The sequence below is a fragment of the Asterias rubens genome, chromosome 7 (genome assembly GCF_902459465.1).
Source record: "Asterias rubens chromosome 7, eAstRub1.3, whole genome shotgun sequence".
In the NCBI taxonomy this organism is placed as follows: domain Eukaryota; kingdom Metazoa; phylum Echinodermata; class Asteroidea; order Forcipulatida; family Asteriidae; genus Asterias; species Asterias rubens.
In genome coordinates, this window is record NC_047068.1 from 19,704,435 (window position 1) to 19,732,090 (window position 27,656).

Below are 27,656 nucleotides of genomic sequence, written 5' to 3' on the forward strand. Positions count from 1 at the left end.
AAATAAAGCTATGAATACAACAATTCAATTTTGTGATCATACTTATGTCTAATTTGTATCCTTTTGCACACAATGGTAGTTTAAAATATCGTTTTACTTGTATTTCGTTTTTCAAAAAAAATGGTGTAGTGGCTAATTTCAAACGGGAGTAACTCAGCAACGCGATACACCCCAAAGCTTAGACATACCAAATTACTGCTGCTGATGTGTTCTTTCCAGCCATGCATATAACTCAATTCCTGAAATTGCCTACATCTGACTCATTTTCACAGAGCGGGTCACAAATGTTTCCTTATTTACATGATTTAAGTTATACATGGCAGAAGCATGTTGTTTTAAATGGGCTCAACTTATCTTAATTTGCACCTTTGGTATTTGTCGAGAATTTTAATTCCTCAAGAGTCAAGATCAAACTTCTTGAGAAAAGGAAAGCTCTGTCAGCTTGATGTCTTGGAGCTCTTTGGCGACCGTTCCAAGAAGTTTTGCAATCAAAGAAGTCCCTCATATACAGGTGATTCTGACGAAGAAATGCAAACAATGGTAGGTAAAAAAAAACCCTGTTTATTATGATAAAAAACTCTGCTGCTTTATTGCTGCCAGCAGCGAAATTGTGTACAGATACAAAATATAAAAATAAATGTTGTTGCTGCAAAAAAAATTAATAACAGAGTTACACAAAATTTTGAAAAGGGGGTGCAGGGGGGGGGGGGGGGCATTTGGGAAGGGTATGGAGGGCCATTATCCCACACTTATAGAAATAAAGCTGAGTTCTTATAGCACAATTCCTGAGATAGATCATTTGCGCTACCAATGCTATTTCCTCTGGTTACTGGGCCATTTATTTTAATTCCTTAAACCATCCCAGCTCCTTGGGGCAATATCCACAAGACTGCAGGGCTTGCAGCTCAAATTTGTTACTATTGACCCCTTGCACGCGCGTCACACGCGGTGACTGATGCCACGCTCACCATGTTGGTGGGCAGTTACATGTAGGTTTACGTGTATTGACGCAGCGTCGCCTAAAATGCACACTTCACTGCATTGCACAGCATAGAGTTATATATTAAAACGCACAGTGAAATTGCCCACCAGTATGGCGCATTCAAGATTTTTCTGAAGATGGCGTCAGGTGAAATGGGTCAATTGACCCCTTGCACACACATCACTGTGCACCGCTCACCATTTTTGTGGTCAATAGGTTTTTTCAGGTAAACGCTCCATTGCCTAAAATGCACACTTCACTGAATAATGCACAGTAACAGAGACCACCAAAATGGCGCACCCAAGATTGAATTGTGTCAATACATTAATTTATTTTGCAATACCAGACTCAAAATAAGTTGAGCAAGAAAAAGTCTATCTCATTTGTACTTTGATAGTCAACAGATTTGACAGATTTTTATCAGACACATAAAAAACTATTTTTTTTCCCACAAAAATTACACATTGACATAGACCACTGTACTTGTCCAGTCCTGAGTTTACTGGCCCATCGCTAACAAAACTGGTCTCGTGCCTGTGGTCCAGTATTAATTTTTTGAGCCCCGAGGAATGCAATGAAAAGAGTCTCCTGGTTGACTCTTGACAACCCTTTCTAACTCACCTAAGATGGATTTCTTGACTGCCAGTTTGTCTTGGCGAGGTGGCATCTCGCATTCTTGCATCCAAGCTTCTGGTCTCCATTCCAGCCACTTCAAGGGAAACAAAAATAGATAGATCAAACAATGCATGTATTTATCGCCATTGTTCTAGGTGCATGTGCATAAAATAACAAACCTGTGAAAATTTTAGCTCAATTGATCGTCGAAGTTGTGAGATAATAATGAAAGAAAAAATGCCATTGTCACACGAAATTGTGTGCTTTCAGATGCTTGAAATCAAATTCGTGGAAAGTTACTTCTTTCTCAACCTGCGTTGCTTTAGAGGGAGCCGCTTCTCACAATGTTTTACACTATCAACAGCTCCCCATTACTTGTTACCAACTAAGGTTTTATGCTAATAGATATTTTGAGTAATTACCAATAGTGTCCACTGCCTTTAAAGATTGCAGACGTTTGCCATTCATTCAGACAGGATTGTGGTACATGCAACATCATGTGCAATCCACATGCCAATAATGTTTACTAACCTCTGAGCTTGCGGAGGATAAAACCTGGAAAATGGGAACAGTAATGAGAAGATCTGTCGCCCTTGGAACTGCGACTTGAATTAGTATGCTGTAGACAACCTTGAAAATATAGAACATCATTTGATTTAGCATGACATATTTTGGGTTTCAAGGAAAGGATTTAGAGTTTGTGTTTGAACAATTCTATAAAAGGAATTATTAACGGTTGGTAAAGATGAGAAAACTTCATTGTTTAGTTTTAGTCTGAAAGTTTATGATTAAGAAGTTCATACTAGAAGAAATCACAGGTAACTTGGGGTTGGAATTGCACAATAGATCTTCTGAATTCTAAAGGTATCCTTAAAGGTAGGGTCATAAATTGTTTTTTCTCAACATAATGCTGATTTAAAGACTAAATTATATGTGAAAGTTTCAGCTAAGTTTCATGTGTAAATCTACTTCATGAGATAAGAGCAAAAAACAAGAAAAATCAGAGTGGGAACCAACCCAAACCTCTGGCTGCAGCATTTGCAAATGGGCACCCACCCCCAGAAATCTGAGAAAGGATTTGTGCAAGAATCGTAATATATTATCACGATTCATGCATTTCATTTAAGACCATCTTGGTGAATTCATGATAATGAAAACTAATCGACAAATACTGGTTAAAAACCAAGGTGCAATAAGGCATGAAATAAAATGATCTATTAAATAAACTGTAAAATTGCTTACTTTTAGATATGTTCCCATGGTAGTTGGAGGCAAGAGTGCCCCGTCATCAGTAGCTAGAGGCATATCAATAACCCTACAAAAGGAGTATTAAATCATTTAATAGATAACAAATCAATAATAAAAACATCTACATGTATAGACCATTCCATTTTAGCCACACGCACAAGTACTGTTTGCTGCCAGTGGCTTGGTCGCAGGAGCGAGATGTTTTGTACAACAATACAGAGAAAAATCCTTTGCGTTTACACTTGATTTTGGAATCCACTCAGCCGGATCCGATCCACCAATCGCAGGGTTCAACCCTCCTCAAAAAGTCGATTAAAATATGGATCTTCTGGAACCGGGTCTGATCCTGCCTTTTGCATTTACACCAGCTGTTAATCAACATTAGTAAATACCTTGGACAGTTTACAGACAAATTGGTCAAAACCCGATCAAGGGGCTGATTAACGGGTGATAAAGGACCTGCTCTGGAAACGAGCAAATAAATGGCCCCTAAACCAGCATACATTGTGTACAACTAGTTTGCGCTTTGTGCTATATATTGTATGCTTATTACTCTTAATTTCATTTGCACTTCGCGCTGAAAATGTTTCAAAACAACCCTTGCATAGCGCGACATGCTACATGGATGCTGAGCTCACGCGCTTGTTTTTACGCACAAAGCACAGCTATTGTTCAATCACTTGCCTCCTTTGACCTCAGTGAGGGCGCCTTAAAGGAACACGTTGCCTTGGATCGGTCAAGTTGGTCTTTGAAAAGCGTTTGTAACCGTTTTTTATAAAATGCATATGGGTAGAAAGATGTTGTAAAAGTAGAATACAATGATCTACACATATATGCCTCAAAATTGCGTGGTTTTCGTTTTACCTCGTCGACTAACACGGTCAGCCTTTTCCATAAATGGCCGACCGTGTTAATTCGCGACGTAAAATGAAAACCGTGCAATTTTGAGAGATACTTGTGTGGATCATTATATTCTACTTTTAAAGCCATTGGACCCTTTCGGTTAAGGAAAAAAAAAAAGTTCACAGATTTACAAATAACTTGCAGGGTTTACAGAAGGCAATGGTGAAAGACTTCTCTTGAAATATTATTCCATGAAATGCTTAATTTTTTGAGAAAACAGCAAAACAATATAAATTCTCGTTAATGAGAATTACGGATTTATTTTAAACACATTTCATGACACGGCGAAACGCGCGGAAACAAGGGTGGGTTTTTCCGTTGTTTTCTCCCGACTCCGATGACCGATTGAGCCTAAATTTTCACAGGTGTGTTATATGATATAGAAGTTGTGGTACACAAAGTGTGGGCCTTGGACAATACTGTTAACCAAAAGGGTCCAATGGCTTTAAAACATCTTTCCAAACATATACATTTCATAACAAACGGTTTCAAACGCTTTTTTATAGACCAACTCGTCCGATCCAAGGCAACGTGTTCCTTTAACAGATCATTCTTTTACAAAGTCACTGGTCTCATAGTATCAGTAATCTGATTATTAATTTTATTATTATTATTATTATTTTAATAATAATTACCAGGTTCGATTCTCCTTGGGTGATGCTTTCCCCAGAATGTTTAACTTGACCTCCTCAGCGTTAATCTCCACTTCTTCCTGAGTTCTCATCCTCCCCACGCTCCGGAAGGATTCATAGATTAGGGAAGACTCGGCAGCTTTTGGAGGATGGTTTTGCGGGACCCAACAGCCATGTAGCTTCACTGTGCGTCTCAGCTATGGAGGCCAAACATAAAAACGTTGATTTCTTCTTAATAATAATTAATAATTGTGGCTACTTATAAAGCGCACATGTCCGTCACCCAGTGACGCTCCTGGCGCTGTAACATACAGTATTTCCTGCAAGATGTGGGACTACGTTTGAATTATGAGACCTAATACAAGATGCTGTGGCGCAGTTTGCTGCCGATCGGACCAGGAACACCGGGGTGAACCCCTCCTCTTTTCGATAAGTGCACTGGGTTCTTTTACATGCGTTACATAACACATGGGACCAACGGCTTAACGTCCCATCCGAAGGACGAAGCAATGGTTAAGTGTGTTTATTTACATGCTTATTTCACATTATGATGTCTTATATAGCGCACGTTCCAACAAGGTATTCAAGGCGCTTAGTATATGCATTCTAAAACCCAAATTACATAAAGCTGCACAAAAGCCCAAACATTGGCTAAGCATAAACAAATGTTGCTTACTACAAAAAAAAAGCGAATCCAAAATGCCATGCCATTCTGGTTGTAAGTGGCTCCCCTGCTTAGGTTTCCTTTGCAGATATTAAATAAAGTTGCACCACAAATACAGAAGGTATGATGCAGCTGTTTGAGTGGCTAGGGCTTGTTTGGCTAGTAGAGCAGCATGCATTACCTAATTGCATTAATAAATTTAAAAAAGTTGCCTGTTTGGGCAATTTGTTTTTTTATTTTTATGGAAAACAGTGTTGTCTATTACCGAGCATTTGACTGCTTTTGTGAGTTCTGAGGATTTGTTGTTGACATTGACTGTGAGTTTCATCGTTTCCCCCGTTCTGTACACTGTCTTGTCTAACCTGTGGAATGAAACATACACAAACAAAGGAAACAAAATAGTAAAGTAAAGGAGTTCCACAACTGCTCTCCTGTTTTCAGAACCTGGGTGGAAAACACAAAAAAACTTCATAACTTGTTTAGATGGGAGGGGCCATTGGTGTGCGTGTGGGCTGTAATTTTGTTTTTTCAATGCTATAGTATGCCCTCATAAATGAGGGTCTCCCACATCCTGTATTTGTTTGTAAATCCTATCTGTTTTATCAAATTTGTTTTCCTATTTTTGCCATCATTGTTTTTGTCATCTGTTCAGTTTTTAACTGCTAGGGTTACTCTTTTTTAGCTGGTTTATTCCATAGTGGGGTTTCAATGTATAAGAGGGTTCCCCAACACCCTGTGCATTTTTTTAGTGTCTTCAGGTGGTTTATCTAATATTTTTTTTACTTATTGTCGTCTTCTACTATAATGTTCCTATGTACACCGTGGCGGTGCAATTTTTGTGTATTTTATCTCCAATATTGTTATCTTGTACTACCACATTATTCAGCTTCGTGCTGCCAGTTGGTTTTTTAATAAAAAATGAATGAATGAATGAATGAATTGACAACTTTCATACTCTGTATTATGTCCAAAAATATTCAAAGGTGAGAGTCATTGCTGACAAAAAAAATATGAAACTGGGATTCAAATAGGAATAATGTTGAAATGCTGGCATCTATTGGTATTTCTATGGAGTTTCGATTTTTCAGAATTTTTTGAAACATCAGTATCCATAGCATAGACCTCATTCACATGACGTCATTTCAGTAGGGCGCCCTCAATTTCTTAAAGCAGCTAGGCACTCAAATTTGCTAGTCACAGGAAATCATGCTTGAATTTTTTTAAATCCTACATACCATATGGACAGATTTAAATGGAACTTACTCTGCACTGAGTGTGATTCGTCCTCTTTCATAACAGAAGCATGCCTTGATCATCGTGTCATGACTGTATCCAATGATGACAATGTCCTCTCTCCGTTTACCCAGACAGACAAATGACTGGGTGTCAATCAGCTCAGACGAGGCACTGGCAATGACTTTATAGATGACACTACCTTGCCAGTTGTCTCTGGGTGACGAGATGAACGTTGAGCCTTGATAATGGTAAGAATATCAAATAGAATAGCACTGGCAAGAAACACACAGAAGGGAAACAACTTTGCATCTGTCATGTTTTTCCAATGGCTGCATATCTGGAACTACCTGAAAAATGTTCCAAGATCTACCTTCCTGTAAATTCTTTTTTTTTACATAAATTTTGAGATTAGTTATAAATTACCATTTGTTTGACCTTTGCCCTTTTACTGCTATAAGTATCAAGCACTGTACACTCAGTACTTTCACCCGAGTCCTGTGAAAATATTCTTTATCCGCGCAGCCAGGGATCACCTTTTTGGTATGCAACTTTGTTACTCAAAATACCATTTTAATAGGGCCTAGAGAAAACTAAAGAAATAGTTGCTGGTGAATTTACTTAATATAATAAAAAAAAAAAAAAAAAAAAAAAAAAGATGACCATCCTCAGAAAAAAACCCTGACAATAAATAAAACAATTAATAGTCACTTACTTGGAAGTCCTGGTTTGAGTTTGTAGTAGAAGGGAAATTTATAGTTGCCAATGGGAAGCGGTTCTGTGAATGAACAGGAAGTAATAACAAATTTATCAGTTTTCTCAATGGACTAATTGATAGCCAACTGCATTGACCAAACTAAATGGACCAACTGATAACCAACTGCATAGACCAGTCCATTTACAGTTGCAGTACGTGTCACTACTTTCATCCCTCAAAATTTCCAGGGAAATTTTATAGTAACTTATGTGTGTAGCTTTTGGTTTGGTGTTATAATAAAAAATAAACTTTAAGTAATAGTTAAAGGGAAGGTACACGTTTGGTAGTTACTCTAAACAAATATTAACGTAAAAACTGATTGGTAACGAGCATTGGAGAGCTGTCGATAGTATAAAACATTGTGGGAAACGACTCCCTCTGAAGTAACCTAGTTTTTGAGAAGGTGGTAATTTCTCACTAAAATATTTTAAAACTTCTAGCTAGAAGTCTTTTATTCATATCTGAAAGCACACAAATCGGTCCAACAAGGGTGTTTTTTCTTTCATCATTTTGATGACCAATTGAGCCCAAATTTTCACAGGCTAGTTATTTTATGGTTATGATGGGATACACCAAGTGAGAACATTGCTCTTTGACAGTTACCAAACGTGTACAGTGCCTTTAACTTGGGTACAGAAAAACAGTACGGTTAACTTTAATAATAATAATAATATTTATTCGGGCAATCACATTTACAAGCACATGTACATACATTAAACATATTTAAGAAAACAAAGTAAAACAACAGTGGGGTGCCCAGGAGAGCATAAAAGTTAAAAAAATAACTATCGCCAAAAGGCGTATGTCTCCTAAATCCCCAAAAATACATTAATGCAAGAGGGATTGTTGGCTCTGAAAAAGGCTGGTTTGGTCTCAACGCTTAGAACAGTATACTCTGCTAAAGAGTCTTCAGCACTCTCTACTTGTGTTTGTATGCCATGCTTGTGACTACACTGAGCCACAAAAACTTATGGACAAAATGCAAACAATTCAACTGATGTTTATGTTGCAATTTTATGTAAACCCCATTCAGGAAAGCATTTTGTTCTTGACTTTGGACACATCCTGTTCCAAAACAATATCCTTGTTGACAAATCCCATGACATGCATAATTTTGCGGAAGTTCTACATGTATTCATCCACACGGGTTCTGATAATATGAAAGTACACAAACAATGCTTTTCTTTCCATTTACATTGAAACCTCAGAAATGGGAAACAAAATACAAAAATCACTGTATCCCTTAAAGGAACACATTGCCTTGGATTGGTCGAGTTGGTCTATAAAAAGTGTTTGTAACCGTTTTTTATATAATGCATATGGTTGGAAAGATGTTTTAAAAGTAGAATACAATGGTCCACACACATTTGCCTCGAAATTGCGTGGTTTTCCTTTTACTGTGCAAACTAACACAGTCAGCTATTTATGGGAGTCAAAAACAATGGCCGACCGTGTTAGTCGACGAGTGTGAGTCTGACCAGCCATGCAGACTGACCCCATCTTTAGTTGTTTTGCTGCATCCAGCAGCAATACACTTGGTCGGCATTGCCGGAAAAATGCAAGAAAAAACCTTTTTTGAAACGTACAAACTCGCGACTCGGACTTGCATGTACATGTACTTTGCATGTGTGTTTACTCTATGCATCAAGGCAAATTCTGCCTCGATAGACGTCACAAAAGGGGTAGGCGGAGTCAACCCCCTAAACAACTTTATATATTTTTTTAATATTCAAATCGTTACAAACAATTACTTAAACAAATTGTTTTATTGTTACTTATTCATATACCCTTAAGTTTGAAAAAATAAAAACTCTATTCCAGGTGACTTTAATACCATAAGCAAAGAATCAGCGCTTTAACAGAAGCAGAGAATTCCGTGTTTACCTCAAGCGTATTTCACAGGTTACGTGTAGCAGGGAATTTTGGCTTGTGCACACTCCATGTTACTTGGCATTCTTTGCTTACATAGCTAGCGCAGAACTTTGACGCTTGCTCATAATCGAAGAAAGGTGATCGTAAGCGCAGAATTCGGTGGTAAGCAGAGCCATGCAATAGGAGACTTTCCAACGCTAGGCGGCAGCAGACATACCGGGTAAATTTCCATTGTTTACGTAGTTCTGAACATGCGCATAATTCTGAGAACAATGGATTTACCCGGTAAGTCTGCTGCCCTCTATCGTCCCAGAAAGTCTCCCATTGATCATAATCCCACAATAACTTTTAAAATCGATTTTCAGGCACGAGTTCAGCCTCCAATCCACACCTCTTACAAATCTAATGTTATGTTTCTTAAATGAAATAATTATTTCTCAACAATTTTCACTTCAGACATACCTTTTTGAGTAAAAATCTCCACAGGATTTGACATGACTCTGTCTTCATAAGGATTACGCAGACAGTCTTCTGGATGATTAATTGACCAATCATCACCTTCCACTGGCGTATATTCACCTGTATCAACAAACACACTCTTTAAAGGCATGGGACACTATTGGTTATTACTCGAGCGCTGTTGATAGTATAACAAATTTAGAAACCGCTCCCTCTGAAGTAACAAAGTTTTTGATCGAAGGTATTTACAGCAAATTTTGCAAAGAGTTCCTAGCATTTTTGCACTTTTTTAAAACAAAAAAGGCATTTATAAATGGGAATAAAAGACCCGTGACTTGTTCTTTAAGAGCCAATTAAAACCTTGCAGGGTCAGTGCTGTGCGATAAAGGACCTCGCCGTCGGCCAAGACCCTGTTTTAAACGGCCATTTAAGAACTCATCGCCTTCTCTTTTGTTCCCTTATTCATAAAAATGATCTATACTTTACTCAATAGTGTGACGTTATGAAAATAACATAATATTTTTTGCATGCAGTTATCCAGTACTACAAGACTTACAGTGCTCAATTCCAGATATCAGCAACTGAACCTTGGCCTGGAAGTCTGGGGTTGCAACTTTGAGGTAGATCATCCTGAAACAATAACAACATGGTAAAAAGCATTGTGGGAACATCTTATTGTATCAGAAGCAAATTGAGGCTTTAACAAACAAAAAACTGTATTTTTTATGCAAGTTGCCAGACACACAAGGCCTGAAGAACACTTCAAGGTGTGGACTACAGAAATTTTTTTCCAGAGGCCGTTGCCACCTTCTCCTATGATACCTACTGGGCCATGACATGCTACAGTGTAACGAAATGGTAAAATTTGTACTGAAAGGATTGAAGGATTGTGTGTCACATGTCTGATTGCGTTTTGTAAGTAAATTATGTTGTTGTGAATAGTTGTGAGCGACATGATTGGTTCATCAAGCAGGTCGCGACTATTTTTGTAGTAGTTGTGGCAGCACGATTAATCAAGTAGTTGAATAACGGTAGTCGCAACTTGACTAAGCATTCAATAGAGTTGTGACTTTAATAATAATACTAATGAACGGCAATTATACAGCGCTTCATACAACAGTCCCAAAGTGCTTCACAAAAATTAATGAGTAAACAGGTAAGTTTTCAGCAGATATTTGCTCTCGAAAATGCTCTCGTTTGGAGTTGTTCTGATATTGTGTGACAAGTTGTTCCAGACACTTATTATGGTTGCACCATTTCTACCTCATTGGTTGCACAAGTCGCCTGCGCTTATTAGTCAGTCTCCTTGCGTTTTACCTGAATGGTGTGATGACAATACAAAAATAAGTTTAACCAACGGTTCTTCTCAGAACCACCCCCAACTCATTAGAGATAGTCATTACATTGTTACAGCAAACCTTTCCATATCGCATTTTCACCATGCAAAGTTTCAAATCCTACTAATACAAACATTACATACCCATAGACTGTCTCCCCAGCATAGTATTCTCCTTGATGGGTCCTCACTGCGATTGCGTTCATTGTGACCTCAGAGATGGATGATGGTGGACATCTTATTGTCAGATCATTCTGAGTTTGACCAAAAAAATTAGGAGCCTTATATAGTTTCTTCAAGGATGTTTGAAGGATGTACTAGACAAATCACTGTGTTTAGTATCGAGTTGAAACTGATGATACTACTGAGAGTATACAAATAGTATTATTATTATTATTATTATTATTATAACATATTGACTGCTTCGAGTGCTATGGTTAAAACTATGACTCCCAAGGTGATCCCCGGAGTGTTCTACTTTCCCCGAGGCACAGCTGAGGGAAAATGGAACGGTGATCTGCAAGGTGATCCCTGGAGCGTTCCATTTTCCCGAGGAGCAGGAGTTTTAACCACAGCGTGAGTAAAGCAGTCAACACTTGTTTTATAACACCCCAACAGACTAAATCATCATCATACAAATAACGTTCGTTCACGCATTTCAGATACAGTACACAGATGCACAGCTGATTGGGTTTGAGGTGGGTAAAAAAGACGTCTATAGTGTCTATAGCCTATAGTATAGGTTCTGCGCATGCCATGTGATAGTCTTTGGACTATCACATGCCAAACGGCTATCATACGGCTGTCAGGTTTCTAGTAAAACGAAGACACATCATGTGACGTGCTCTAAACAATGAAAACACAGAATTTTTGTAAGGAAGGGGTGTTATAAATAGTGATGTGATACAGAGTGTTAGTGAACTTGTTAATGTTGTTAAATTTATAAGAACATTTTTATTCAACTGTTAGTAAGGTTTTTTCCTTTGCTTGTTTTCTGGATGTTTAATATCATTAACCCTTCCTGATAAATGTTAGGTAAGATTAAAGGACAATTTCAGTGTAATTTTAGCTAATTTAGGGCAGATAAATTGGTGCATGGCGCGGCAAATTTGCCTAAAAGATTCATTTAAAGACACTAGACACCTTTGGTAATTGTCAAAGACCAGTCTTCTCACTTAGTGAATCTCAACATATATGCTTAAAATAACAAAGTCAAACCTGTGAAAATTTCAGCTAAATTGGTCGTTGAAGTCGTGAGATAATAATGAAAGAAAAAAACACCTTTGTGAGTTCGAGACCTCAAATTCTAAATCTGATGAGGTCTCGAAATCAAATTCGTGGAAAATTACTTCTTTCAAGAAAACTATGTTCCTTCAGACAGAGCATGTTCAGAGGGAGCGTTTCTCACTTTTTTTTATTTTATACTATACAAACAGCTCCCCATTACTCGTTACCAAGTAAGGTTTTATACTCATAATTATTTTGAGCAATTACCTTTTTTTAATATTAAATCTAAATATTAATTTGGAAAATATTTCTAAAACATAAATTCCATTCGACCAATTTAATAAAATAAGTCTAGACTTTACATTGATAGTTACTCAACTGTACACTGTATGGTCACAACGTATGGTGTATTAAAACTGCACACTGAGTAAATACTGAACTGGAAAACCATGACATACCAAACAAAAGGCTAAAATTTAAATGGTAAAGACTAAAACTTTAAAAGCTGAAAAGACAAATCAAATACTAATATAGTCATCATGGGGGTAGATAATAATGGACTCTTGAAGGTAGAATTAGGTCTAATTCTACCCCCATAATATAATACTTACTGCTACACCTTAAAGCCATATCATCCATGCAGTCGTGTTGATCCGTTTATATGATCAAAGTCGCTGGCCAAACAAGCAACAAGCTTGGTCACTCCGGAGTGGCAGTTCTTTGAACTGATAACCCCACGGGATTTCCCCCAAACATAGCTGCCACTGACTCAAACTGGACAACAGGGGGCGCTTTACGCAAACTGTAAAATGTTGAATGTACACTAAATAAACTCACATAGGGTGCGTTCGTTTAGCTTCCCTGAGTGACCCCGGTGTGTGACCGTTTTTTTTTCCAGGACTAACGTGTGCAGATAATTACCCACGTTCGTCCTGAAAAAAAAACCACACACCGGGGTCGACCCAGGGAAGCTAAACGAACGCACCCATAGTAACCAATGCTATTTGCTATTCAAAAGTCTCCCAGCGTCTTGAAAACCAATCAGATATTTTTTTTTCAGGCCACTAAACTTCTAAATTCTTTTAAAATTTTGAAAGGTCAGCCGTTCGGATTTTCTGCTAATTAGGCCTAACCCCAGAACAAAACATCCCCGGAAATTAATGTTTTTTTTCCTTGCTGCCAGTTTTCACTCCTATAATTCCCAAGTACATAGGAACAACTTTCAAATCTCCTAAAAAAAGTCACAACCAAAAGAACACGTAAGCCTACACCCAGGTAGATTTTTATATTTTACACAATCAATTGCATGACCCCACAGAACGTTCAAATATTCAATTATTTTGTTGGGCCCACACATTATAATTCTGATAACCAGCTTGGTGCATGAATGATTTCCCAGTTATGTCTAGTTTATTGCTCCACATGGGTCCACACATATATAAGCATGGATTTCTTCCACTTGTGGATCCTTAGAGCCTACCGCGAAAAATTTGCTTAGCATGAAATTTCTTCCTTGATAACAACAGGATTACCAACCAAATTTCCATGTGATTTTCAGGATAAGCAAACAACAGCTGATTACTAGTAACAAGCAATATGCAACAAACAGAAATTTTGTTGGTAATCCTGTTTTTATCAAGAAAGAAATTTCATGCTAAGCAAATTTTTGTGCTTAGCAGCTCTATGAAATTGGGCCCAGGTCGTTTCCAAGATGGCTTTATGGAACATGACGTCACTTCTAATAATCACTGGTACTCGATTAGGATCAGCCACGTTGTTCCGGGTTGTAAAAGGATGTAACAAGAGAAGAACCAAACAGAAACAAAAAGAATGCCATAAAACAAAAACAAGGTTTCCTCATAAATTGACAACAATGACTCCCGCTTTGGATTTCAAACAAACAGTGATGTAACTATATCTTGCAGCTTTTACTCAGTTTGTGCTAACTTTGAGCATCTGCCAATAATAGTGTCCCAAATTTACCCCAATTTGTTCAATGCTATGCATCAATAAAAATAAAATAGTGAGCTCCCCTGTGCACCTTAAAATATTACCTTCGGCGTGGGGAGCAGGTGAATAAGAACACATTGTGGCGTGGGAGGTTTTAGTACTTTGAATGGATAAATAATTTGTTTTGATCTTTGGCGACCTGCATAACAAATAGTTTAAAGTGGTGATAAGTTCATCAAACCGTTGTATGCCCTCCCGGCCCCCCGTGTATTTAATTAAAATAAAGGTATTGATTTGATCTGATGTATCTCGGCACTTGGTGAATGATTACAATTTTAGTAAAATCTCGGATAGAAACTCTCAATTTCTTGTGACAATTTTTATGTGGGTGTATGGCCTAACCTACATAAAGCTGTAAGTGGTGACGATTTCAATGCTGTACTGTGGTCTACCCTATTCAACCAAACACTTCACATCGTGCATAGAAACCCACCTTGTTGAGTTATCTATTAACCTTGAGCATAGTTCACCACACCCGAACAAAATCATCAATATTGGGTCTTTTGTCTGCATGGATGAATAGGCCTCTATAGCCATACACGTTTATAGAGTCTGTTTTTGGTCTATGCGATCATGAAAAACTGAATTATTGACATTACAACGCTTCGATAAGTATTTATAATTGCTTTATTTTTTCCATCATGCAATACAAGTGTCGGACATGTTTAGGTGACGTGTGCAGGATCGGTTCCTCTTCGGCATGAAGCTCAGCCGACTTGTATACCGTTCACTGCGGACAGTTATCAGATCCACCTACCACTATTTCAATATATTGACAAATAAACTATCCAGTGAGCTAACTAGAAAAGCCAGCCAAACATGGGGACACGATCGGCAAGAGTCCGGTACCGTGAGCCACCAGCCCGCCGCCGGCCCCGAGAGAACACTAGAACTTCCGGCAATATTCTCGTTTCTTATGCTGCTGGCAATGTTGTCAACTGTGTCGTTATGGTTATCTGTGAGCACTCTCTATGATGGTAAGTTTGCTTTAAGGTTTGATATGTCAGAATTGACTCAGGATCCCGTGAGGTCGCGTCAATGTCTTCCAAAGAAAATGGCAATAATGACCCAAAATCTTAGTTAACACAACACATGGAGGTAGGATTCACAATTATTTCAAAACCACTTTCGTGTCCATTTTGCCCGGAAATTTGTCAGACCCCATGGGATCTGGAGACGATTTCACAAACAAAAATAGGACTAATGGCTAGTCCAGACTTAGGAATAGTCCTGGTAGATATTATATTATAAACTTAAGGCCCGGTCCTAAGTAATAGGACGAGTAACTCGTCCTAACTCGAGATAAGACTAGTCTTAAATCTTAGTAAAATCCACCACTGGAAGCTTAGATACATTGCCCTTTTCCTGTTTAAACGCCTGAAATTATTCTTAGAAGCCTTTTCGGGCGTCTGAAAGCGTGCAACAGGGGTGTTTTTCTTCCATTATTCTCTTGCAACTTCAATGACCAAATGGGCCCAAAGTTTCAAGGATTTGTTATTTTATGCACAGTTGGGATACTCCAAGTGATGAGGATACTGTTTGGCAATGACTAAAGGTTTCCAGAGCCTTTAAACGGCATACATGCTTATAAACTTCATAGAAGCTTTGCAAAAAACCTGTTGCGATGTTACTGTAGTTTGTTTCATAGGAGATGGATCAGCCGGGAGATACAGGTCCCCCGAAAGACGTTCTCAAAATGTTATAAATTATCAATAAAGAGTTGGAACAACATGCCCGGAGCCCCGTCGATGGTGCCCGGTTGGGAGCCGACCAGGATTCGGTCATCCCCAGACCAAAATCGGCAGTGTGGTGGTGTGGGCGTGATGCAAGGGGGGGGGGGGTATATTGGAATAGTTTGAAACTTGTTTGAAGTTGCAAAGGTACATGTACTCCATAGTTCTGAACGTCTACATTTTTGAGCGACTTCTCTCGCTATAGTTCAACAAAAAGTAAAACAAAACAACTCCAACCGGAACTCGATGAAAGATGAAAGACGCTTGCGGCTCGACCAAGCATGGTACCGTTAGATGACTTGATTGAGGTTGTTGATTTGTAAAAAAAAAAAAAAAAAAAAAAAATAAAAAAATTAAACAACATTAATTTAATTGTATGGTAACTTTATTTTGACTGATTGGCCGCTGTTCCTTGAAGATCGAGAACATTTGAAATGAAGTCCGCATAGCTATAAAGGAAAATTACAGAACTGGTAAAGAAGAAATAAGATCTAAGATTAACATACCCGGTCTTATGATGACGAGTAGAAAACGTCCATTGAAATATTTCTGTCTGAAATGTTAATTTGATGAGAAGTAAATAAATCTCGTTTCCCGTTTTAAATTTATCGCTTAGTGAGCGTTTTTAAATCGATGTCGTGCCAATAATGTGTATGATCGGGTTTTCACTATTTCTCGTGACCCAAAATGGTCGATCGATCACAAACCTCTACAGGTTTGTCAGTTTATGTAATGGTGGATTACATAAAATGCTTACACTGCCTGCAACTGTTTATGTAAGCAAAAACATATAATGCTTTGAAGATATTTTCAAGTGCGTCCAACATTCCGTCAGGACGGAAACATCTCTACGACATCCGCACGACATCCGCGCGCGTGAAAGAAAAGCCGTCAAGTACCCGTCTTTTATTAAGACTCTTTTGGGTCAACAAGGGTTGAACCATGGAGGTAGACTGTCCGAAGGTGGCCTTTTATGATCTATTCATTCGGTTATGTAACCATTCTTTGCTTATGGATTAAGAGTCGGTGTACCTTCGACGTGGTCAGTATACAGTCGTGCCCGCATCGCAATGTCCGGCTTCTCAACAAGATTACACCACTGGGGCCAACCGTACATGGACACCTGAAAACTAAGATGTCTTTGAAGAATCTACCAATCGTCACGAGAAATCAAGAAGGTATCATGAATCTACAAGACTTGTGATCACAGTAGCGTCAGAATTGGAGAAATAAATGCACAACCGTGGTCACCCAGGACAACTATACGCCATAGGTCGGTGCCATCTTTGATTTCGCAGAAGTGGTTTGGTATGAAAGTCCAGAATGAAATCTTGAACTAAAAAACTTGAGTTTTCTACAATCATGATCTCATCTGATTCCTTCTTCTTGGAGATGATTTGTTAAGATTCTTGAGTACATTCTTAATTAATTGATGCAATTACAATACTTGATCGTGGACCGATCGCAACCATGAGGCTACTCAGCAGATGCGTAGCTATACCCTCGTTGGCGAGGCAGTACTGCTCGTCGACTTCACCGCCGTGGTTTACCCACCAAGCACTGGGTAAAGTTTTACCCATCTTCATGTGGGTGCTGGTTGGATTCGCACTTCTCAGCACCACAGTTCTGTGGAGTTCTTTGGAGAGTAAGTATGGTAAGCCATGGTTGATGGTGACGGTATACTGGGCTCTAATTTGCAACACTTTACAAACCCTGATGAATCGTTCTCATAATTCATTAACACTTAAAATCCTCTTCAAGCTGTCTCTCGTGTTGTTAACAAGCGCCTTGGGCACCTTCTTGGTGGATACGACCGTGTGATGTATCTTATAGATTTGATTTGATTTCTTGTTTTATTCCATAAAGGAACATAACCCACAATGGGGAAAAGTTACAACAATAATTAAAATATACAAATTAATTGCTGTTTACATCATGGCGGAGAAGTTTTGTTTAGCAAAAGCCTCAATGTTAAACCCAAAACAATTTATTTTTTAACACAGTTCTTTTACTCTTGGCTAAGCAATGTACAATAACTTTTTCCTGAGGGGTCATACAAAAGTTTGTCTCCTTCCGATAACATTCACTAAAATCGCATTACTTTTACACACAGTATCATACATTTTTTTCTCAACACATTTTGGACAAACATAATGTACAAAATGCATTTCTGTTTCCAAGTCTTCGATACGATGAGGGCAACACATTGATTAAATTCGAAACCGACGTATCTTCCAGTTTCAACATGAGCAGTTAACGCACTGAACATCTGAATCTGGCCGAATAATGTATGTGCTGAGGATTATTTCAAAAACAATAATTAACACCAACCTGGATGTGTGACTCCTTTTTCAACTTGAAACTCCTCTCTACAATATCCCCCGACTCGTTCCCACACAATGGCTGACATATACGGGGACGAATGCTGTAGCGGACTTCCATTTTCAACTCTTGGGCCCCAACCAAGATAAACGGTATACATGTAATTTCTGTGTACATAGTGTACAACCAGCCCCGTGCACCAATGCGTTTTCTCCTTGGAAGGACACCCTATGAGGAAGCTGTAATGCATTTCTACCGGACAAAGTAATGACCAGGGGGACGGAGGCAATCGCCTTCGTTGCGTCCGTGCTGCATCAGGCCTGACCGTCAGTAGTTTTTATATAATAATGTAAAAAATTAACTAAATGTTATATTATGACATTAATTACAGGTACAGAGCACGATGGAGGCGAGTCCGTGGTTAGTCAGTTGTTGGCCAGGATACGTACAAGCATTGATACAGCATCTGATCCTTCAAGGAGAGTGTCCATTCTCGATCCAGGTACGATGTGTATTATAAACATGCACTCTGAAAACATTCCCGGTTAAAATTGATCCAGATTCCGGATCATATTTGGCCTGACCCAGATTGGGGTAAAAGGGATTCAGAAATGGGTCAAACTGACGCGGAATCCGAGTTAACATCCGATTTTAAACCAGTTTTAATCTCATTGTTAAATCAGCCTGATTAAAAAAGGGTCAGGCCCCCGCCTGTGACCCGGATTCTCTGTTAGTTCTGATCTGGTAATTTTATGGCAATGGGAGACTTTCTGGGACGATAGAGGGCAGCAGACTTACCGGGTAAATCCATTGTTCTCAGAATTATGCGCATGTTCAGAACTACGTAAACAATGGAAATTTACCCGGTATGTCTGCTGCCACCTAGCGTTGGAAAGTCTCCTATTACACACTCGGGTCTTATTATTTGAAGACTTCATTTCTATACGTTGTCATGCCACACAAGCCAAGAGAAAACGACAGCCACAGTCAGTTTGTCATGGTGGCAAATTTTGGGGCTAAAATCGGCACTTCCGGCCATTTCAAGAATAAGGCCCGTGAACTACCCCCGTGTTGAAGCTACCTTCTCCATGAACTACCTGAGCTTTAAGGCTTAAGAGACAAAGTATGCTATCATTAATAATAATAATAATAATAACAAATTCTTATATAGCGCATTTCACAATAAACCGTATCAATGCGCTTTACATTAGTGCCCTGGTCATTGGGCCAATAACATCCCTTTAATCTTTCTCAGCTCCCATTTTTTTTACAGATCTGAGATATGGAAAGGCAGACGAACTTTGCGAAGAAAACGATTTCGCCGGCACAGGTATATAGAGATAATAAAAGTCATTACCATTAAAAAAATTATCTAAAGCCTAAGACATTACATAAGATAAGAGATATGTAAATGAGAAGAACAATATTTCTCAATGCATTCAATGTAAACCCCCACCCTAATTGTTCCTTTCTTCCATTCCAGAGGGTAATGTAACACTTTATATGAACTGGACAGAGCTTTATCACGTCGAGGAGCAGATCTTAACAAGATCAACACAGTCAATAAGAAAGTTTCTACACGCAGACAACGCAATGGTGAAAAATCTGTACTTTTCTGCAAGTCATAAAGATTCGCAACGCAAAAAGTCAATTAGGACACCCGTCGACGTGGTTCTCTCCCAAGCGACAGTGGTTGACGATGATTATTATTATTTATCAGGAGGGCACTGGATACCAGCCAATTGCCATCCACGATGGAAGGTACAGTTTCCGCAAGTCTGTCGGCTTAATTTTATATATAAAAAATCCAATAATATCAACTTCGTGCACATGATTGTCATTCGAGTAGGACGCCCTCGCCTAGTTCATCGGCCATTCCTGTTTGCCGCGCGCGTATATTTTTGTTTACACTGCAGCGGGGTTTTGCACTGTACCAATTTCTGTCTTGAGATAGAGATTACGTTGCAACGCTTTTTGAAGTATCATCCAATGGGGATATTAATAACGTAGTCTCATCTCTCAGGACAGGACCCTCGCTGCAGGGTAAAGAAAAAGTTTGCCGCGTGCACACACATTTGCGTTTGATCTTATTAAATCCAAGATGGCGTCTTGGTGACTTCAATGCATAATGTCTTTTCTGCTAAATTCATTTTCATGTTATGTCAATAGTTGTATAGTGGGTTCACTGCCAACTGTTACAATTTGCCGAAAAGCGAATACAGATGCTTACGATGTGTAGCCATCTTTACTTTGAATCTCATAGTCTGATTGTTTCAGTTGGTACAATATGTTGACATGGTCTAGTTTTGGGCATCCATAATGTTAATTATCTATCAATCCTGAGGCATTTTAGAATAAGATCGCGGTTGCAAAATTTTTCTCGAAAATAATAACAATGTAGACAAAATTCGGGCATACAATCACTGCTTCTGTTAACAACAATACCAAGTAAGCCTGTAGTTTAAATGTGTCATCAGAAGAAAGAAAAACAAAATTCTCTGCTTTTATTCTACATGAATAATTATTAACTGATCGGTATTGGGTTTGTTGGTTTTATGTTTTACTTTAGGTGGCACTTATTGTTCCATTTCGAGACAGATGGTTCCAGCTCCCGATTTTCCTCAGAAATATTGTGCCGTTTCTCAAGAGGCAAAACCTCGAGTTCGGTATCTACGTTATTGAACAGGTAAGAGCTTTTATTGATAAAAAAGTATTTCCACCAAATTTAATTTTAAAAAACCTCCCTACAAGGGCCGGCCGAATGTTAGCAAAAAAAATTAATCGTGCTTAAAGAAATTGTGATAAAAAACAACATTTCTTGTCTGTAAAAAGATCAATGCGCTGAGTTTTTGATTCAACATAATTACTTTTTAATATTTGTGAAACCTTTCTGAATGTTTGGCTATCTGTTTTTTTATGATTTGCATTTATGTTTTTTTCCATAGTTTCCCAACCTGGGAAAAACTCGGGCTTTGACATTGCGAGGTCTATCAATATTATGGGTATAGCATGGTGAGGAGGTATCATTGTATTCAGTTGTGTGCTTGTACATGTATATCTACTTTGCTATGTAGATTTATTTTTTTGATAATTTGTCTGAGTATTATTACCTTAAACTCTTCTTGTAAAGCAGGCCATGACAGCTCCTTTCAGGGCTTAGTAGTCTCCATATTTAGAGATCTCCCCGCGGCAGTAGTAGTGGATAACTTCTAAAAAATCAATATAAAAAAAATCTACAGTATACAGCTAAGTAGATGTATACACATGGTGTTAACGCAAACTCAATACACATAAAACCAACTCGAGAAAGGCTCTGCTACATACAGTGACGAAACGCATTAACTATTTGTTTGCATAAAATATTTCGGATATCGATTGTATTCATGTAAGACGACAACCACTGCAATTACCTTTTATTTTGAATAGCGCCCTCTACCTGCAAATTTGTTACGGGAAAAAAACATGATCACACAACACACCCACAACACACCCACATAACAGTGGAAACATTGATGTATGTTTTTTTTTTGGGAGGGGTCTGGGAGGGCACATCGCTTTTGCCTTACCCTGGACGGCCCCTGCCAATAAAGAAATATGTCCGAAGATTAAAAAATAATAATAATAATTTAATAATAAAAAAACATTACGTTTCATAAAAAATAGCCACACAGTGCGTTGCACACATATTTAATTTTACGTTAGGATTAAAACGAGGGGCAGCACTTCATAAAACGACGATCGGCAACGCATGGGTGCAAACTTAGTTTAATTTAAAGACACTGGACTCTATTGGTAATTGTCAAAGACCAGTCTTCTCACTTTGGTGTATTTTAACATATGCATAAAATAACAAACCTGTAAAAATTCAGCCCAATTGATCGTCAAAGTTGCGAGATAACTATGAGGGAAAAACGCCCTTGTCACACAAAGTTGTGTGCTTTCAGATGCTTGATTTCGAGACCTCAAGTTCTAAATCTGAGGTCTCGAAAACCAAATTTGTGGAAAATGAATTCTTTCTCGAAAGCTACGTTACTTCAGAGGGAGCCGTTTCTCACAATGTTTTATACTTTCATCCTGTCCCCATTAGGTTCTATGCTAATATTTATTTTGAATAATTACCAATAGTGTCCACTGCCTTTAAAATGTCAACAGGAAAGGAAAACCTTCTTGATAGAAACTCTCTAAGTTTTCACGGAATTTAAATGCACATCATGCAAACAATTTTTTTTCAATACGAAACAAAGTATGTCCTTATGTTAAAACGTTCAATCATGTTTTGTCTTGTACAAACAACCGCACAATAAATAAACAATGTAAATGTAAGCCGTCAAGATTGTAAGGAGGTTTCATGTCTGTTGTTGTACTATAAATGAACCATTATTTTAACCTCAACGAGGTTTTCTTGTTTGTTGTTGTACTAAATGACCCATTATTTTAACCTCAATTAAGAAACACAAACATGCCCCATCTCTTGAAATTAAGATTTTCCCCAACTATGGCCGGACGTGCTATGTGGAATGCCACACAACCGCAACAAGGCTTCCTGCCTGCTATGGGCTCCCATTTCTCCGAAGTGGATTCAGTTTCCAGATCAGCAAAAGTTCACGAACAATCGTTGTGGGCTATGCTGTATTTGAACTGAACAATGTAAAATGTACAGTTCCTGACAATTTTGTGGTTTCAGGTTATATTTTACGCTGCCAATCACTGACGAGCCCACAACCCAAACGCCAATAGGCTGATTATTGATGCACATTTATGTTTTATAATATCCAGATATGTGCCTGGAGATTTGACTTTTGTATTTTTTAGTTCGCAATGAAAACATTCAAATTGCCACAGGGTCGACTCTCAAAAGCATTTTCTGAAACGTTGCCCAGAAACAGTTTATGCGTTTCACTAGTTTATTTATCTGCAATACTTGAAATAAAGTAATGTGGATGGAATGATTAAAACTTTTCAATTTGATTTGCAAAAGTTTGATTTGCTTTGCAAAAAGTTTGGACGAAATCGTTCGCTGTGATTACATGTTGGCCTATTATACAGGTATAACAATGCAAGAACTATTTATTATCTGAAAAAACACCAAAAAACCCATTATTTCCCCGCAGGCAAACGATCTACAATTCAACCGAGCAATGTTGATGAATGTTGGTTTTCAGCAAGCTCTTAATTTCACCAAGTGGGATTGTTTCATCTTCCACGATGTGGATCATCTTCCACTCAATGATGCTAACTACTATGGTTGTAGTCACATGCCGAGGCATTTCATCTCTGGTGCTGACAGATGGGATTATAGGTGAGCATCAAATAATAATTTATTGATTTATATTGCACCCTTTCAAAAAAACAAGCTTAGCGCATAACAGAATAATTAGACAACGATTTGAAAGCTGGCAACTGATAAAACAAATACCACAAATTACATTCTACAATACGCGTATTTGTTGCACGGCACGTGATTGGTTCTCGAAATCAAAATTCAGAATTTGTTACCGAGGTATAACAACATGTTTTGAAAGGTTTGGCTTATTTGGAGCATATACTGTACTTGTCGGTTGCCTTTTTGTATACCATAATGATACTGTACTTTGCGGAGATTAAATTGAAAACTGACATAAATAAATAATTGGAATTCTGTCTGACTTTACCAGCACCTGCTGCAATAAATTACACATAAAGTCTGTCAATGTGTCCGGATGTTTCCATAGACGCCATGCATTGAAACAAGATGCAAACTTCCCAATGATCTTTTGGTTACTTTCAATTTTCTGCTCAACGATTTATTATCAGTAGTATAAAAGGTGTTGCAACTACCGAACACTACTTGCCTGCTGTAAAATGGCCGACTATTGCACATTGTTTTTGCTTTTTAAAGACTCTGGACACTATTGGTAATTGTCAAAGACTAGTCTTCTCACTTGGTGTATCTCAACATATGCATAAAATAACAAACCTGTAAAAATTTGAGCTCAATCGGTCATCGAAGTTGCGAGATAATAATGAAAGAAAAAAACACCCTTGTCACACTAAGTAGTGGGCTTTCAGATGCTTGATTTCGAGACCTCAAGTTCTAAATCTGAGGTCTCGAAATCAAATTCCTGGAAACTTACTTCTTTCTCGAAAACTACATTACTTCAGAGTGGCCGTTTCTAACAATTTTTTATACTATCAACCTCTCCCCATTACTCGTTACCAAGTAAGGTTTTATGCAAATAATTATGTTGAGTAATTACCAATAGTGGCCACTGCCTTTAAGTGTCATACAATATTAATCCACTCACGAAACTACAAAAGAAACGGGACAAAACCGATAGACAACATATCATCAAGCAACAATGAAACTGTAAAACCTCCACTTTGTGAGTAACTGATGCTATATTGTACATTGTTGGTCGCTTTGTAAACTGATATAAATAATAAACCACAAGGGGAACTGACTGGGTCAACTTTTAAATAATTTTGGGTTGAACAGAGAAAAATTGACTTAGAGTGTGACTTGAACCTGCGACCTCCAGACGTGCTTGGCTCTCCACCAACTGCATTTATGTGCTCGTGCTCAGTGTTGAGCGCCGATGTCGCATGCAATTATGTCCTCTATGCAATACTATCCGGAGGACATTATTGCACATGCAATCGTGTCCGCCCGGACGCTGCTGCATAACGCAGTTGTGCGGGCTCAGTGTTGAGCGCCGGTGTCGCATGCAATTATGTCCTCTATGCAATACTATCCAGAGGACATTATTGCACATGCAATCGTGTCCGCCAGGTCGCTGCTGCATAATGCAGTTGTGTGCTCGTGCTCAGTGTTGAGCGCCGGTGTCGCATGCAATTATGTCCTGTATGCAATACTATCCGGAGGACATTATTGCACATGCAATCGTGTCCGCCCGGACGCTGCTGCATAATGCAGTTGTGTCCGCCCGGACACATTTGCATATGCAGTTGTGTCCGCCCCGTGCAAAACCGTCCTTGCAGTAAATTAAACGCCCTTGGTCGACGGAACACGTTCGCCATTTTTTTTTACAAGCTAATTACATGTCATGAATAACATGGGAAGTGTGCGGCCGTTGTGTGTACGCTGCAATCATTTGAAATCACTCTTCCTGATGAAATCAAGCTTCATAATTTACAACCCAATACAGGGCTGTGAATATTCATGGGTTATCAGTTGGTGGAATGCCAGCACCTTGAGGTTGCAGGTTCAAGTTTTACTCTTTAGTAGACACACTTTCTAAAAACGAGTTGGCTCTCACATCTGCTCAATGTTTACATCACCTCTAATTGTTTATAGGTTGCAGCGCAATGTTAATCGTTTATAAGTTGCAGTATAACATGTTCTTCGGTGCAATAACCAATGGTTACATCACCAATCGATTATCATAGTTTGCAGTTCAGGCATGCGACATGCAACATGTTCTTCGGTGCAATAACCAATGATAACTTCACTAACCGTTTATTACTTTGCAGTGCAATATCCTTCTGTGCAATAACCAATGATTACATCACTAATCGTTTACAGGTTGCAGTACATCATGTTCTTCGGTGCAATAACCAATGATTACATCACTAATCGTTTACAGGTTGCAGTACAGCATGTTCTTCGGTGCAATAACCAATGATTACATCACTAATCGTTTACAGGTTGCAGTACAGCATGTTCTTCGGTGCAATAACCAATGATTACATCACTAATCGTTTACAGGTTGCAGTACAGCATGTTCTTCGGTGCAATAACCAATGATTACATCACTAATCGTTTACAGGTTGCAGTACAGCACGTTCTTCGGTGCAATAACCAATGATTACATCACTAATCGTTTACAGGTTGCAGTACAGCATGTTCTTCGGTGCAATAACTGGGTTTACTCGACACCAGATTATCAAGTTTAACGGTTTTCCCAACGTGTACTTTGGTTGGGGAGGCGAGGATGACGATATCCTGATTCGTATTAAGTCCCAAGGATTCTTCAAGACACGACCTTGGGGAGTGACGGGCTTCTACAATGTCATCTCTGAACACCACAAGAGTGCTCCTAGGAACACGAAAAGGTAAAGTAGTTGGACAATAACTTTAAAGTAATTATGGACGCTATGGGTAATTAATTACTCAGTTGTTAGCATACAACTTACTTGGTAATGAGCAATGGAGAGCTGTTGTTAGTATACAACTTTTTGAGAAGTGGCCCCCTGAAAGAGGTTATCTTACTATAATCTAAATAATAAAAGACTTCGGACGTGAAGCCTTTTATAAGGTCTGAAAGCAGCAATAGTGTTTGTGTTTTCTTTCATTATTCTCACACAACTTCGATAACCAATTGAGTCAAACTTTTCACAGGTTTGATATTTCATGCATATGTTGGGATACACCAAGTGTCCCCCTCCCCTCCCCCCCCCACAGTGTCTTTAAAAAGCTACTCATCATGTCACGATTTGGCTTGAAAGTATAGAATAAACTTTTCTCGTTCACATGTACGTATTAACAATCTAAGGACCCTTGCTAACAGGTTTCCTCATCAGGCTTGCTGTGATTAAGTTAACTCGCGATGGGTGGGGCATCCAGGGTTCATTTAAAATATAACAATAATTCAATTTTCTTTCAAAACTTCTACAGGGTCTGTCTGCTTGATTACGCCCATCAGAGACTTACAACCGATGGGCTTTCCAATTTAGTTTATCCACCGGTCAAAGTACTATTAGAGCCCCTCTACACAATGATCTCCGTTAACATCACTGACGTGGATTGGAATCCCTCATGGACTATGTGCTCAAAAGATTACAAGAGACCCAAGAAAGAAGAGGCATAATGCTTAGTATCCAGACTTCTGCAAAGATGATATTGTGTGGCAAAATGTCTTAAGGAATCTCGCCTACTGTATACAGGAGAGACATAAGAAAGAAAGAAAATAGATTTATGAAGTCTAAGTTATTAGATTTTTATCGCCTATTATATTATCTGCACGAGAGACATTATTGGAAGAAAGACAGAATAGATTTATAATATGTTCTGCATGATGATAAGAATGTGAAGTTCTCAACCAGATTTCGCGAGTTTGGGTCATTTTTTTGCATTTTCTGTTTCATACTGACCCAAGCGTGATGAGAAACATATTCTGTCTGGACTATGTTTGTATACACTGCCACCTTGGTCTGAGTGTGCCTTTTTTTAAAGAGTGAAGAAATCCTTGGCTGAACATTGCTTGGAGACAAATTCGGAACAATGTGTTGACTTCGCGAAATGAGCTTTCGAATAATAAGTCAACTTGAAACTGTGGCACATCAAAGTGCCATAAACGAGGCTGACGTCGAAATCAACTGGTACCATTTGGCGACTGGGTTACCATGGAGACTGTCGCAAACAATCAAAATTGAATCAATCGAATATTTGTTAGCCTCTCTTGTGTTTTCGTTGTCGCAACCAAAGACGATTCTATGAAACCACTTTTTTTTTACAAAAATGTACATGTATTCATAATATAATTGATGGTTTTAGAATAATTCTTGAAAAGATTATCCTTGTGTTCATTTGAATTGAAATGTGACCGGTTCATCTGATCACAAAACTGATTAAAGTTTAAATTACTTAAAACTTAAAATGCACTGGACACTATTGATAATTACTCATAAAATAATAATTTGTAACAAGCAATGGTGAGCTTTTGA

The 27,656-nt window shown here is 38.4% G+C and overlaps 2 protein-coding genes across 2 annotated transcripts; one reads left to right on the forward strand and one right to left on the reverse strand.

Annotated features, from left to right (window-relative positions):
• Positions 1 to 211: 211 nt before the first annotated feature.
• LOC117292740 lies at positions 212 to 12,658 on the reverse strand. The gene is made up of 12 exons (XM_033774890.1): positions 12,540 to 12,658; positions 10,846 to 10,955; positions 9,922 to 9,995; positions 9,369 to 9,485; positions 6,993 to 7,055; positions 6,308 to 6,518; positions 5,310 to 5,406; positions 4,384 to 4,577; positions 2,840 to 2,912; positions 2,129 to 2,227; positions 1,604 to 1,691; positions 212 to 517 (listed from the first exon to the last, which is right to left on the reverse strand). Exons 2-12 carry the CDS (start codon positions 10,905 to 10,907, stop codon positions 489 to 491), a joined length of 1,107 nt encoding a protein of 368 aa, XP_033630781.1. The 5' UTR covers positions 10,908 to 10,955; positions 12,540 to 12,658; the 3' UTR covers positions 212 to 488.
• A 1,933-nt stretch (positions 12,659 to 14,591) lies between these two features.
• Positions 14,592 to 27,443, forward strand: LOC117292926 (beta-1,4-galactosyltransferase 5-like). Its single transcript, XM_033775101.1, has 8 exons — positions 14,592 to 14,915; positions 18,385 to 18,495; positions 19,267 to 19,323; positions 19,477 to 19,754; positions 20,563 to 20,679; positions 23,105 to 23,292; positions 25,821 to 26,045; positions 26,608 to 27,443. Exons 1-8 carry the CDS (start codon positions 14,639 to 14,641, stop codon positions 26,798 to 26,800), a joined length of 1,446 nt encoding a protein of 481 aa, XP_033630992.1. The 5' UTR covers positions 14,592 to 14,638; the 3' UTR covers positions 26,801 to 27,443.
• The last annotated feature ends 213 nt before the right edge of the window (positions 27,444 to 27,656 follow it).